General features: G+C 37.1%; 1 protein-coding gene across 1 annotated transcript; it reads right to left on the bottom strand.

Annotated features, from left to right (window-relative positions):
• On the bottom strand, window positions 4,284-11,008 carry LOC109849872 (ribosome-recycling factor, chloroplastic). The gene is made up of 12 exons (XM_020419755.1): window positions 10,818-11,008; window positions 8,757-8,904; window positions 8,594-8,663; window positions 8,407-8,502; window positions 7,558-7,655; window positions 7,372-7,483; window positions 6,445-6,486; window positions 5,614-5,670; window positions 5,447-5,497; window positions 5,244-5,300; window positions 4,672-4,710; window positions 4,284-4,542 (listed from the first exon to the last, which is right to left on the bottom strand). Exons 1-11 carry the CDS (start codon window positions 10,900-10,902, stop codon window positions 4,693-4,695), a joined length of 834 nt encoding a protein of 277 aa, XP_020275344.1. The 5' UTR covers window positions 10,903-11,008; the 3' UTR covers window positions 4,284-4,542; window positions 4,672-4,692.

Raw genomic sequence — 12,272 nt, 5'->3', positions numbered from 1 at the left:
AATTTCTCACCAGCATATATAGAGTAGGTTTGAGATTTGGATCTTCAAAATCTTAGTCCTAATCATAATCCTAAATAATCAATAACATCATAAAGTTAAATCCAAATCTCTAGTCCTAAATCAGTAACAAATTAAGTTAAATTTCAAATCCTAATCATAAGTCAATAGCTTCTTAAAGTTAAATCCTAGAAAAAGTCTTAGTCCTAAATAAAAATCCTCAACCAATAACTCCCCTAAATCATTTGATTTATGTCAGTATAATTGTTCCGAAGAGAATGAGTCTTATTTTGACTTTTAAAAAAAGTTGTGATTGGACAAAACTTCAGCAAAATATCCAGTGGAATGATAATACTCAACAATATCTTTGGAATATGATAGAGACACACCCCCAACCACATCTCAAACCACACCCCCTCTCTCATATGCTACTGTGCACCGGGCCCCACATGTGGTTTTAAAAATTTAAAATTCCATGTGGGGCCCGGTGCACTGTAGCATATGAGAGAGGGGGTGTGGTTTGGGATGTGGTTGAGAGTGTGCCCCTAGTGCCACCCAATATCTTTGACGAAGCCCATACCGTTGATCAGTCTTTTGCGAGGGTCAATTTACAAAGACTAGAAACCTCCTCTAGTCTTCCCCCAGAGGCTAGAAGCGTGTGATTATTTAAGTTTATATAAATATGGAGATCATAACTAGGAAGTTTCTGTTGTGCGTAGAGGAAATTTCAATAGTACTTCGGCAGCACAACAAGAGATATCAGAGCGCAACAATTGGTATCAGAGACCAGGTTTTAGATCTAGGGTTTTAGAATTAGGTGGAGGAAGACTCTTGTGTGAAGCTTGGTTCTTGGAGTTCTAGGCTTCGGTGGAGATAGCATTAGGAGTTACCGTTGGAGATTTCGCTTTCCTCGTGTGGACAGGAGATCTATTTAGAATCCGATCTAGGGTTCAGTTAGGTAATTCTTAATTTCTATTAAAGTTTGATTCTTTTTCTACAACTTGGAGTTAGTTTGCAATGGGAGAAGAATGTGAAAGCAGCAAGTCGATGGCGAGTACAGTTCAAGTTGGTTTTCAGAACACCAAAATTAGTATGGTGAAATATGACGATAAAATCAACTTTGGTTTGTGGATGAGCGACGTACATGATGCGCTCAATGCTCAGAACTTGGAGGAGACCATCATGGTCCATGAGAGACCACTAAAATATAAAGAGGCGATATGGGAAAAGATGAATAGGAACGCTTGTGGGGTGATCAGGTCCTGTTTGGAACAGGAGCTGAAGTATGATGTGATTGGGGTGACGTCTGCGATGAATATATGGGAAATTCTCAACAATAAGTACCTTACGAGGAGTGTTGAGAACATGTTGTATTTGCTGCGTAGGTTATTCAGATTCCAGATGTCCAGAGACACCTCGCTTGCGGCTCATGTGAACAACTATACGAAGTTATTATCGGACTTGGCGAATGTTGATGAGAAGATATCGGATGAGTACAAGGCTATTATCTTATTGGGCTCCTTACCGAATGAGGAGTATGACACATTTGTGCTCACTTTGTTGAACGGAAGATCTTCTATCAGTTATAGTGAAGTTACTAATGCATTTACAAATTATGATTTGAGGAGGAGGACAATGAGACTTCTCGTGCTAGTACTTCAGGTGAAGCCTTGTCGACGAGAGGTAGAAGTCCATATCCGAAAGGTGGTAATAGAGGAAGGTCAAAGTCAAGAAGCCGCCACCAATTAGCAAATAACCAATGTGCATTCTGCAAGGAACAAGGACATTAGAAGAGAGACTGTCCGAACCTCAAGGAGAAGGAGAATGACAAGAAAAAGAGCCTGAAGGCCAATGAGGTGAACGTTGCGAAAGGCGATGACTCTGATGATTCGAGCTTTTCTCTATTGATTATTCTGGAGGTGAACCACTTGGATGCATCAGATTGAATGCTTGATTCCAGTGCTACCTATAATGTGACCCCTAGACGAGATTAGTTTGCATCTTTTGAGAAGCTCGATGGGGGAGTTGTAGTCATGGGAAATAATCAATCCTGTGTTATTTGTGTGATAGGTACCGTGCGGATCCGGATGCACGATGGAGTAGTTCGTGAATTGAAGGAGGTGAGATTTGTTCCTCAGCTAAAGAAGAATCTTATCTCAGTTAGAGATTTGGAGGTAAAAGGATTCAAGGTGACCTTTGAAGACGCTGTAGCAATGGTTGCTAAGGGAGCTTTGGTGGTGATGAAGGGAGTCCGCAGTCAAAAATTGTATTATCTGAAGGGGAGTACCGAGATTGGCCAGGTTGCTTCAGCTATTTTAGAGGCGGACATGAGCAGGCTTTGGCATTATAGGTTGGGGCACACAGGAGAGAAGTCATTGCAGGCTTTTGTGCAAGCAGGGGCTATTGAAGGGAGCCAAGAGTGGTAAAGGAGAGAATTAGCATTGTTTTGAGCACTTTGAGAGGGAGATATTGTGAGGGAGTTGAGAGCTTTGGTTAGGGTTATATTTGAGTGATTTTATAAGTTATAACCCGTTGTATTTCTCCTCCATATAGTAAAATCTCCCCACCCTCTCCCCCTGAACGTAGGCAATTGCCGAACCACGTAAATTCCTGTGTTTGTGTGTGATTTTGGTCGTTATTTTGTGAATTGCACTCGTGTTTGGTTTTTGTTTTCTTCTCTCATCGCTGACCGACTCGTTTGGTTGTCGAGCACGCTTCCGCATGACGTGCAACAAGTGGTATCAGAGCGCAACAGTTTCTTCAAAGATTAATCAAAGTTAGGTTTTCTTCTTTTCACCTTAAATTCCACCATAAGTGGATTTTGTAGAAACGCAAGCATTGTGCTAGAGATGAATAAAGGAGTGACCAATCGCGTGTGAAGTTTCATTTCTTTTTATTATTCAAAAGTCCCTGTGTAACACTTTCTTCCTCATTTCCCGTAAGTGAAGTAGTCTTCATAGCCAACTGAAATAAGAATAGCAATCCAATTATATTAGAATATCTGAGAACTGGCTTAGCTCAATACAGCCCATTATTATGACCTTAATAAACACGCAGCTGACACAGGCCACACAAATTAGTAGACGTAATCAACTAATTGCCTTCATAAACCAATTAGAGTTGTAGAGGTTATTTAACTTGGATAATATTTCGATGAGAAAACATTTTACTCTTCAAATTAACACGAGAGCCAACAAGGTACATATAATGTATGAATACCTAGTACATACGTGTATACAATTGGGCAAAACTTCAATGGAGATCATTGATATACTGGTCAAATATCATTTGAGTCCTTAATGTTTGGAAGCCATGAGTAGGGATCTCTGACATTATCTTTGTTATCAGCTTAGGTCATTTTCACAGATTTTCGTTAAATTCTCTTGACGTGAATCAGCCATGTCACCGCCACATTAGCAAAAGTTATTGGAAGTCCAAATTTGTTCTTTCATATCTGCTAAAAAAAGATAGTGAAATTACACGCTTGTCCTGCATTAGCAAGATTTAATGGAAGTTTGTAAAAATAACCTAAATTGATGACGGAGTTAACGTTAGGGACCCCCATTAATTACTTTCAAACTTTAAGGACTTAAATGATATTTGAGCAATATATCAAGGATCTCCACTAAAGTTTTACCAAATACAAGTAATTATAAGGAAAAAAAATATTTTCTACCACTCAATGCCTAATAGATGATATGTGCATTCTATCTGTCCGAAGACAATTAATGAGATGCTAATCATTTTAGATCAATTAATTTTTATTGATAGTAGGATGGACTGTATTTAATAGTATTTGGTGTATGTATTTTTGTCCTTTGAAGGCTGGGGCTTCTTTAAGAATAGTGTGACAAGAAAACCAATAGTAGATGTTAGAAAAGAATCATGCATGATTACCGCCAAATCTCTTCCAGTCTAAACAACGAAACGATACTCTGCATGATTACCTCCAAATCTCTTCCAGTCTAAACAACGTAAAGATTTGAGTATTGTCTTGGTTTTAAGACTACTCCGCAAATTATCCACCATAGATGAACTAGATAGTTAGGTATGACTCTCACGGTATTGGGTTCAATTCCGGCCTGGGTTGTGTTATCAAAATAATAATAATAATAATAATAATACTCCAAAAATTTAAAAGAAAGAAACTATTTAACATCCTAATACACTGATATCCCCATGGAGTGGAGAAGTCGTGATCCTCGGAAGAAACAAGACTTTACTGCCACTTCCATATACAGGGAAAAAATAATATTATCAAGGCTAAAATTGCATATCAGCAAATCTTGAGCAGACAACGTTTACTTTGAGAAAGGCATGTCATTTCATGTAAGAACTCCATCCCCCATTATATTACAACATTCAAGATATTCCAAAAACTTCGACAAGGATTAAAGCAAAAAAACTCCAGAGAACAGGAGACAATTATAGTTCTTCACCTAAGCAACATTTTGCATAAAAAGGAAAGACGAGTAGACTCATCCGCTGAAATTCCGTGTAAGGCTTGCCCATGAACTGCCACTACAGTCACTCAAACCTGGAAATCTGATGTGAAATTTTGTGTACATAAGCATGCGGATAACATAGCACCCCAAAAAAAAATTGATGGATTGATCAGCTTGACGAAAAGGACTTGAGAGAGTAATCAGCCAAACATCAATAAATGAGGCTTACCAGTCTCTTGATTTTCAAAGCTTATACAGACAGCAGTTCCTGAGTACATGATGACCACATGTGAAAAAGATTAAACCATGAACAAAGAAGAGGATAAAACATCGTGGAACTATGTCATGCATCAGTGAAATAATAAGGCTTATTTCTGAAGAAGATGCATGCAAGTAGTATCTCTCTATAAACAAATTCACAAAATGTATGGCCATGGACATGGATCCTACAAAGCTGGAACTAGATCTCCAGAGATCAGACCAACATGTATTTTTCAAATAGGATAAAGTAAAAGAGGTAATCTCACTTCAGAAATGTTAACATGAAAAGCAAGATAAGTTAATTTAGTGATAATTTGGAGCACTTCAGATTTTGTCACATGAAAAGTAGCCTCATTAACCGGCACTATTAGAAGGATGTCTGAAGATTGCGTTGGAACTGACAGAAGAATATGAAAAAGACTCGTCAATCACTAAATCATTGTGCACAAACAAAAGAGAGGATGGGAATCAAAGTATGTGAGGATGTAAAATCAAAAAGCATTCCAAATGTAATATATGAGAAACTTATCTGAAGCTAACCTTCTCCTTCTGTTTCTGGATTGTCTCAATCTTTTTCATGTACACATCAGTCACCTTCTGCAAAACAATCAGAGAAGTGTATTCCATTCCACATGTGTTAATCTCTCAAACAGAACAAGTATAATTTTTGTCTTTCTAGCAATTGTTATAGAAAAGGTAACAAAAATAAATATGCTAAATTGCAGTAGTAAGAAACTAGTAACCTGCAAATCACTTGACAGATCTTTGACATTATCTTCTGAAAGTTTTTTCTCCTGTAAGAAAGGCAGAACTTTTAGTAGGCAAGGCAGAAACTTCTGAACCACATTTGTTAACTAATGGATAGAAAGATATTCACAAAATTAACCCTCTGTCTAGAAGAAAAAGAGACCTTCTCAAGTTTCTCATAGGCTTTTATTGCATCTCTCCTTATATTTCTTATAGCAACCTGTAGCAAGAAATTTAGAAGCATATCGATAAATTGATGGAGCATAATTATAATGCAGATGAACCAATAAAAGCACAAGGACAACACCAAGCATCTAATTAGTGTAAAAATTTGACTGAACATCTGACAGAGAGATGTATTTAACTTGTGAAAGAAATACGATCCCACTGTATTATAAACCAGTAACACAAACAAAAAGAAATTAGGGAAATAATTGACTAGCATATTCATTGCTTCGTGGTATACAGCAGAAGCAGTGTATTTCGTATATGCACAGCTTGGGGCCTGATAAAACTTACCTTCTTCATATATCAATCACCTTGAAATCAGAAATGAATACTGATGAATACATTTTTACAGAGGGACATAACATATGATGAAGCTACTCAACTTCCTACATAAATGAATACTGATGAATACATTTTTACAGAGGGACATAACATATGATGAAGCTACTCAACTTCCTACATATAATGTGGTATGCAACAGAGGGACATAACATATGATGAAGCTACTCAACTTCCTACATATAATGTGGTATGCAGTAGATTTCTGATCTCGTAAATTATGTGAGTCATGTGAGATTCTCATTTATGCACATGTGTGGTATACATGGAGGAGAATTGAACTTGACAGAGAACTCAAAAAGCATCTGAACATACTACATTACACATAAACTATCTTAACATATGCTGTTAGGAGCGATTAAACCAAAGAATAATAAAAATCAACTCATAAACAGAAAAAATATCCCCTAAAAGTTTAAAATAACACCTTTCCTTCCTCGGCCAGTTTAGCAACTACTTTTGATAACTCCTGCATCAAAAAGGACAAAAGATCAAATGATTGAAATATATTGCATAGCCACTTCTGAAGATAGTTCCTTTAAGTTCCTCCTCATAGTTGTTACTTAGAAATAATGTACCATGGAAAATAAGCAAAAATCAGTCAGCTGGCCATCACTTGTATATAGGAATCCCAGTGGGGCCTGATAACCAAATGGATCCTAGCAGGTTTTTCAGGTTGGATACCTAAAATATATCTGAATGGGAAGGTTATGGATCCTAGAAAATATCTGAAAGTGGATCTCATTATGCACCCTCTAGGCCATAATGCCGATAGCCCCAAAATTTATGTATTACAATGTTTACCCTTTTTAGCCTAATGAGAGTTCTTGCCAAAACTCAAGCATCAAAATTTCCACAATAACCCCCGCCACTTTATAAACAGAGCAGTGCATGAGAATTTGTTAGCTAAAGACAAATAATATGGCAACAACTACAACCATAACATTCATTTGGTAACAGAAACTTCTGCTGACTCCAAATATTTAGTACCCACTCTAGAACTGCATATGGATATCCAAAAACAGAGCACACGCCTAAGCGTCATATCACAGCCTAGACAGCAAACTTGGTGAAGTTTTTCGTTTTTAATTTCTGGGAAAATAGCTGATATATATTTGTTAAAAGTGTTGCCACTATACATGAGTTATTGCTGGAGATATGAATTACTTAAGGGAGATATAAATTGCTTAAGCAGTTTCTCTAGCAAGCTTTTAGTGAAGCACATATCCTAAATTTGCATGTTCCAAAGTATACTTTTTATTTCAACCTTACAAACTATGTCAAACACATGATAATGCATTATTTGTTATGTTTCCCCCATTACATAGGATATAGGATACAGAGCAGAACTGACCTTTCTTCTCTCAGAAGTGAGTTGAGGAATGCTCAACCGTATAACTTCACCATCATTGTTTGGGGTTAAACCAAGATCCGAACTGACTATGGCCTTTTCAATAACTTTCATGCTGAAAACACATGGAGATATTAAAAGCAAGGAAATGCTTTCTTCAAATAACATGAATTCATGAAGGAAGTTCACCTTGACTTGTCATATGGTTGTACGAGAAGAGAACTTGCATCTGGAGCGCTGATCTGAGCAATGCTCTTTAAGCTAACTGGACTTCCATAGTACTCAACCTGGAAAACAGTAATAAGTATGTTGTAAGAACCCGTTGATAGAAGTTACACCAATATAGAATCTAATAGAAAATTTGCAACTAAAGTCTACTAGCATAGGGAGGTTCAATGAAAATGAAACTCAATATCTGACTTGAATTATATATATTAATCCAGAGGAAATTAACCAACAAGTTGCATAGAACTGGTGAGCATGTCCATAGAAGTATTGTTATTATTGCAAAATAAGATAAGAAAAACAAATTAGCAGGCAGATTTTTGCTTTAGAGGAAACTCGAATGACTTTAGGCAGATCTTTACTTGAGCAGGAACTCAAAAAGATTTTGATGGTTAACGCATTTTCCCCAGAAATTTGATTTGATTTATTTCCATTTTATACACTTGAAGTTTTAACATCTAATGCTTAAATCCTTCAGTCTTTTATCTGGACGGCTGATGCACATAGAGCTAGTGATTGCTGGCAAACATAATACTTCTGGTTAAGGTGGATTAGAAACTTAAAAAACAAGTGCTACTTTACTAATCTTGCTGTAGATATAGAATGCAGTCTTGAATTCTATGGCTTTCAGGATTCTTTTGTTAGCTATATAAAAGCAGAAAGTTTCTCTAACTATCTAACATAAACTATGCATATATGAATTCTTTACGATTTATTCCAAATGAAGAAGAGATATTTATAAACAAACTAACACACCAATCTCAATCCATTAGAAGGGCCAAATAATGAAGATGAATTGGCACCAGCTCATACCTCAACACGGTCAAGCATAGAAGGATTTGCTCTCCCTGTCCTCACTGCATTAAAATTCCCAAGAACTGTTTCTATGGTCTTTTCCATCCTCCCTTTCTGAAAGACAGAAGATCAGTACCAATGAGCAGATTTGCTAATTTAAATAATAATTTAAATCACATTTTAAAAAAATCACAAGCAGACATACGACATCCTTCTCAATCAAGGATTTCTCCGCTTCAATTTCTTCAATGGTTGCAAACCTAATAACTCCTGTTCTGAGGAAAAGGCAGTGACAATATTATACAAAGTAGTCCTTTGCAGTTTCAGATAAAGCAACAAGTAGAAAATCTTCAGAATAGTACACCTGCCTCTTTTTAACAATTTGTTTAGCAGTCGGTGACCTGCTAGAGAAAGCACCAGTACCCTCTTGTAATCTTACACAGTTTGCAGTGGAACTCAGTACTTTTGCATGCACACAAAGATGTCTGGTGTGGTTTTCTCTTCTTTGATAGGGATCTGAAATTTTGGTCTTTGGTTAGTATAAGCAAAAGAATGACAATATAAATTATAAGGGGAAAAATTTTTAATACTTCCAAAAGGATATAAAACTCTATCCTCTCAGAACAGGCTGCTTCATTTGTGCTTATTTAGCTAAAAAGCTTTCCAGTTAAAAGATAGCAAACAATAAAACATGCAGTCACAGAGAATAAACCAAGTTATGTTCTTCAGAAAGACGAAGAGGGCATTAAAATCCTAGAGGCTCCAGTACTTACCTATAACCTACTATGGAAGCAGAAGCTTACACTCCAGAAAGTGTATGTACAATCAATTAAATAAACAGACTATCCAATAAAGTAGTAGAAGAAAATTAAAATATTCAGACAAGCAAAAAAAGGAAGAAAGAAAAAAAACTGTATAGAACTATTCCTAGCTGATGAGTGATGAACAACAAATAACTAAGAACACACCAACAGTTTAATAGGCCACCACTCTGCGAAGGACACATTTCTTGCAAAACTGAACTGAGGGTGGCATTATCTTTTTTTTGTTGATGCAGGTCGAGTCATTAACAACAGTATACTGGGAAATGTGCTTATGCATATGAGGCAATCAACAAAATACTTTCTGTACTTTTTTACATTGTTTACATGCTTATGAATGTTCTAATAGTCTATTTACTAATCTGGGATAAAGTCTTTCTTGTTGTTTCTGTTGTTAATGTTAGATATAGAAGTTTTAAATATGATAGTAGTTGCAGACACCAAGTACTAACAGGAGAGAGGTTTAACAACATTGTTTTAAAAATACCAGGTCCGATTGCTTTTTAGTACATTTGGTTAGTGACTCAGAGTTTGCATGAAAACTAATTTGCTATAGAAAAAAAAGGTTGCCCACCAGTGTTGAGGAAAATAAAAGGACAATGGTCTTCTCTGAGATAATTACTAACCTTCATTAGTTTTTGAAATCCTTTCCGTGTTCTCTTTATGTGTCTTTTTCCCTATTCTTTCTTAGTTCATATTATAGACATCGGAAAGCTTTAGTTCCAAAAGTGTTGATTTCACCAAACATCATGAGCTTTCCGCAAATCTCAAGTAGCCTTCAAATGCTATCTTTCGTACAAAGACTGCCTATGAAGTTGGAGAGTGAACCCATTATTTATTGAGTTAATAAAAGGTTAGTTTTAAGATAAAATCGCAATCCCTCTAACCTTATTAATCTTTACTAACTAAAAGTTCCTCTGATAAATCTAGCTCCATATGTACATATATTATTTGTTATCCAAAAGTACTACATTATGATTATAAACCCAACAATGCCATCTACTTCACCATCATTTCTTTCATCTCTTCACCTTCCAGAAGCATAAATGAATATATTGAAACCCAAAGCACCATACCCTATCACTTTTTATCATCACATTTCTTCATTTTTACTCTAAAAGGTCCTGTCGCTCTCCTGGGCCTCCTCCCATCATAAAACAACAAAAAATAACATGGAAAAACCAAAAAATCTCCGATCCTCCATGTCATGGTGCACTAAACCAGACACTGTTAACCACCAAAAGTTGCTAGTTCACAAATTCTATTCATGAAGATGACACATTGTCTTAAATCCAAAATATGTTTTTTTTAAGATACCATAAGTATGATCGTTCAAGTTTTGGTACAAGAACAATTTCAATGTCAGCATCAAATTTACAATCTAGGTCTTTAATTTCTTAGATAAGGGAATTAAATTCTTTTTAAAAAAAAATCCAGCAAGCAGTGACTACTTCTACATCGTTCCAACCCAATAAATCTCAGAATCAAAGTGAACACTTGTATTTGACACTTAGAGATGGAAATTGGGTCTAACTACATAATAACAAGAAATAAGCGACTGAAGATAAAAATATAGGTTAAAGAAAAGGGTTTTTTGGGAAAATTAACCTGTTCTTAAGGGTAGGGATGCAAATATCCTCGAGTGAAGAGACCGAGTTGCAGTAGTAGCAGGTGAGAACGGTTGCAGCGCCATGGCGAGGGCAAATATGAGCAAGGGCTTGGAAATGAAAGGATTGGTTGGATAAGGGAAGCAAAGGGGAGGGAGGGACAACAAGTAATTTGATCCTAATTACTAATGGGCTAATTGGCCTGTTGAAAGGAAGGCCTTTCAAAGATTAGCTAATATGGAAGGCCCCATGATATTCTTTTTTTATTCCCTCGCCCCTCCTCTCCGGGTTAGTGAAGGGGCACATGATATCATACTATTCATATAAGTATTTTATCTATGCTTGCACAAGGTGAGTCTTACATATATCTACACATAGGGCTGTCCAAAATACCCACCGGTCCAAGCCCGGCCCGGAGCCCGGCCCGGGCCAGGCCGGGTTCCGAGCCCGGGTCCGGGTTGCCTCAGCGACGCCCGGCCCGGCCCGGAACAGGGCCGGAGCCGGGTCCACATCCGGGCCGGGCAGCCCGGGCCCGGAGCCCGGCCCGGCCACAACGATCACCAGTGGTGACCGTTGTGTCAAAACGGCCGGGCCGGGCCGGATCTGATTATGAAGAGCAAAACATATCTCCCGATCCTGAATTGAGTCCTCCTACTATGAGTCCTCCTACTATCAGTCCTCCTACCGAAGTTAATCCCGAATCCGGTGGCGACGAATCTGCACCAAGAGCTCCTAAACGGCCAAGATCCGATGTGTGGAATTTTTACGAGAAGATCGACGTCACCAAGGATGAACACGGTAGGATCCTCACCCAGAAGGCTAAGTGTGCTTTGTGCGGCAAGATTTTTCAAGCTCATCATAAGAGCGGCACCAACCACCTCAAACGCCATTTAGATAAACACAACAAAGGCCAGCCTCCTCAAGGTGATATCCGACAATCCATGATTTCTCAATCCTCCTCTTCTGGTAGTCTCGGTAGTTGGAACTATGACGCTGCCAGAGCCAGGAAATGCGTAATCAGGTTTATCATTCTTAAAAACCTTCCTTTTAAATTAGTAGAAGATGATGAATTTGAAGATATGTTTAGAGATGGTTTTTATCCTGCATTTAAAAAATTTTCTCGTCAAACCTGTCAACGTGATATTTTAAAATATTATCAGCAAGAACAAGAAAAAATAATTTCTTATTTTAAAAATTTAAACTGTAAATTTTCTTTAACTTCTGATATTTGGACATCTAGAGCACAAACTGGATATTTATGTATCACAGCACACTGGATTGATGAAAATTGGCAAATGTTTAAAAGAGTTGTTTCTTTTATTGCAATAGAAGAGTCACATACTGGTGCTAATGTTGCAAATTTAATAATTGAAGAACTTATGAAATTAGAAATTTCACAAAGAATATTTTCTCTTTCACTAGATAATGCAAGTAATAACAATGTAGCTGTTGATTT

This window comes from Asparagus officinalis, chromosome 7, assembly GCF_001876935.1.
Source record: "Asparagus officinalis chromosome 7, Aspof.V1, whole genome shotgun sequence".
Lineage (NCBI taxonomy): Eukaryota > Viridiplantae > Streptophyta > Magnoliopsida > Asparagales > Asparagaceae > Asparagus > Asparagus officinalis.
The sequence above is the reverse complement of the archived record's forward strand: the minus strand, read 5'-3'. Positions and strand labels throughout refer to the sequence as shown.

What these genes read in the sequence shown, in the direction of transcription:
- LOC109849872 (XM_020419755.1), bottom strand. Translation starts at nt 10,902, where the DNA reads ATGGCGCTGCAACCGTTCTCACCTGCTACTACTGCAACTCGGTCTCTT. An exon ending in ATCCCTACCCTTAAGAACAG is followed by an intron (nt 8,905 to 10,817) that starts GTTAATTTTCCC and finishes CCAAAATTTCAG; the next exon opens with ATCCCTATCAAAGAAGAGAA. An exon ending in TCACTTCTGAGAGAAGAAAG is followed by an intron (nt 6,487 to 7,371) that starts GTCAGTTCTGCT and finishes TTTTTGATGCAG; the next exon opens with GAGTTATCAAAAGTAGTTGC.